The 2924-nt window shown below is 50.3% G+C and overlaps 1 protein-coding gene across 1 annotated transcript; it reads right to left on the reverse strand.

Moving 5' to 3' along the window:
- Positions 1 to 1309, reverse strand: LOC143259834 (uncharacterized). The gene is made up of 3 exons (XM_076523560.1): positions 1010 to 1309; positions 228 to 651; positions 1 to 137 (listed from the first exon to the last, which is right to left on the reverse strand). The coding sequence occupies exons 1-3, from the start codon at positions 1307 to 1309 to the stop codon at positions 1 to 3; spliced, it is 861 nt and encodes a 286-aa protein (XP_076379675.1).
- Positions 1310 to 2924: the final 1615 nt, after the last annotated feature.

Genomic DNA, 2924 nt, shown 5'->3' on the forward strand with positions numbered 1-2924 from the left:
TTAGTGGGCGGGAGTGTGGGACTCCCTGGTTACGGGTGCAATACCAGGTTTACCCACTAAACCCCTCCTCAGGCATCCGCCTTTAAGCAGCACACCTACCGCGGTGTCCCTTTTCGGGATTCCTGCACGGTGGGTGGCTGAATCACGTATCAAAACCGCTTAGCTAGGGCCACGGTAAGCCTACACATAAAAAGAAAACCCCTATCTTTGGGGTGCTGTCCTGCGACCTCCAGGGTTTCGAGCCCTGCGACCGCCTCGTCGTCGGTCCTCCCTGTCAATGTTTTCTCTGCACTTAGCCACGTCCGTAACGTATTCTGCTAAGAAGGCCCTCGTCCTCTCGTCCCTAAGAAGAGCCACAAAATTGTTCAGCCGCATGTCGACGCCCATTGCCCTTTCGGCGGCGTCCCTCTCGACAGCGAAGCGCGCACATCCAAGGAGCGCGTGCTCGGGGTCAGGCTCCAGCCCGCACGCCAGGCAAAGATCGCTGTCCCTAAAACCCATCCTCGACAGGTACTCCGCGAAGCACCCGTGCCCGGAGAGGAACTGAGTCAGGAGAAAGCTGAGTATTTTAGGGCCCCACTGGATCCATTCGCTGATATTGGGGATCAAGCGATGGGTCCAGCGTCCATGCCTTGCGGCATCCCATCTAGCCTGCCACAATTCAAGGATTGCCCCTGTCGAGGACGGACAGTCTGCGGAAAACTCGCAGCCTCTCCTCCGCCACCAACACCAGGGGCGGCACCCCCGCCAGGACGCAAACGGCGTCGAGGGACACGGTCCTGTACGACCTGGCTACACGAGCCAGGATCGCACGTTGGACCGCGTTAATGGCCTTGTCATTGCCACACCTCGACGCCACGTGCGCCCAAGCAGGGGCCGCGTAGAGGACCACCGACTCGACCACCCTATAATAGAGCAGTCGAGCCCAGTAGCCCCCGCCCCGGATATTGGGGAGGATTCGGGCCAGCAGGCCCGCGTATCCCGCTGCCTTTTCGCAGCTCCGCCTGACGTGCGCACGGAAGCACTGATTCCCCTCGACCAGCAGCCCCAAGTAACGCACGCACCCGCTGCCTCGAAGAGACACCGAACCGAGGGCCAGCTGCAGAGCCTCGGGGGTCTTCCTGCCGGTCAGGTGCAGGACCTCGGTTTTCTCCTCCGCCAGCTCCAAGTGGTTACTCCGGAACCACGCGTGGATTCGGGCGAGTGCTTCTCCAGTCAACGAAACCACGCGATCGGTGCCACGCGCGGCGACGAGCAGGGCGACGTCGTCCGCAAAACCTATAACACTACAGTGCCGAGGGAGAGGCATCTCGAGAAGACCATCATATTGGGCGTTCCAGAGCCAGGGGCCGAGAACAGAGCCCTGAGGCACCCCGGCATAAACTGAAAAACGCTCAGAGCATGACCTTGACATAACCTTGACCTAACCTTGACATAACCTTGACAGGATAGCGACTAAACATAATTGTCACATTTCATTCCTCGCCGCAATGCTGCCATGTCAAAACCGTTTCACAAACTGAGAGTTTCATGAAACTGATTCCTGCTTCATGAGCCCGTTCTGCCACGCGCTAGGTTTCATGACCAGGGGAAGGTAGCATGCGGGGTAGTCGTCATATTCGTGAGCGGCGTGGCAGTTGCAGCAAGAACGCTCGTCGAATATTGTAAATATCTCAACTATAATAAAGAAATGGTCATTTCTACAACCGAAGCCCTTCAGCTTAGACTTTTCGGAATCGAAATATCCAACTCCCGATCAGCTCACTTGAATATTGGCACGTCCATCGTAGACATAACCTTGACATAACCTTGACATAAGCTTGACATGACCTTGACACGACCTTGGTACGACCTTGGCATGACCTTGACATAACCTTGACATGACCTTGACATGACCTTGGCATAACCTTGGCATAACCTTTTTTTTATTTTACGTGGAGGAAATCTGCTCGCCAGACACCCCCGCCCCGCCCGGGGGAGCGGGACGAGGGTAGTGTGGGGTTTGACCCACTAAAACCTCCACGGCGACCTACGGACGCGGATCCAATCTCTGGTGATTCAACCGGAGAGCCACGGGAACTCTTGAAGAACACTACCGCGGCTCCCCCTCGCCTGACCGGCCCTCAAGATGGTAAGGAGTGGCTGAAAATTTCTGGTAGAAACATTTTTACATTATCCTTTAGGAAATGGTAAAAGAGAAAATCAAAAACCAGTCATTTTGACTTTTTATTTTCTGGGTATTGAAGTTAAAATATCTTTGAGTGCAGAGATTTAAAATTAATTATTGATGGCATCTATAGTGATCAGCAGATTTTTCATTTTCCAATAATTAATCTTTCTTATAATCTTACGGTTCATTAAAGTGTGATGCCTAGATTGCGGATTTGATGCATTTATGACGAAAATGGGTAATCAAAATTGAAAACAACGAATTAAAAGAACTCAAGGACGGCTACGTATCATTCCCAACTCGCTTAAATTATAAAAGAAAGAAAGAATAGGCCCAGCCGATAGCTGACCAAGAAATACTCATCTGTGCAAAATTTCAACCCTGTAAATTATCCGTCAGGATAAAAAAAAATAGATTGCGCGCTTTTTCGCCCATTTCCCCCCTTTGATGATTTTTTAAAATTTTGAAAAAAATGTGGCTTATTTTGGACATTAAATTGTATATTATAAAATTTTTTCAGATTTTTCGGTTACAAGCTGTGGCTATAAAAAAGTGGAAAACTAAAACGAAGTCGGAAAATTGAAGATTTCTCGAAAACTAAAATACGGTATTTTTATATTAATTCCCCGATAAGGTACGATTACAAGCAGTGCCCTCAATTTTTCTCAAATTTTTACCCGGCTGCATCATCGTCAAGACAAAAATGAGAACTGAATTTGTCGTCGATTTCTGTTGGAATTGTCGAAGACAACTC

The sequence above is a fragment of the Megalopta genalis genome, chromosome 7 (assembly GCF_051020955.1).
Source record: "Megalopta genalis isolate 19385.01 chromosome 7, iyMegGena1_principal, whole genome shotgun sequence".
In the NCBI taxonomy this organism is placed as follows: domain Eukaryota; kingdom Metazoa; phylum Arthropoda; class Insecta; order Hymenoptera; family Halictidae; genus Megalopta; species Megalopta genalis.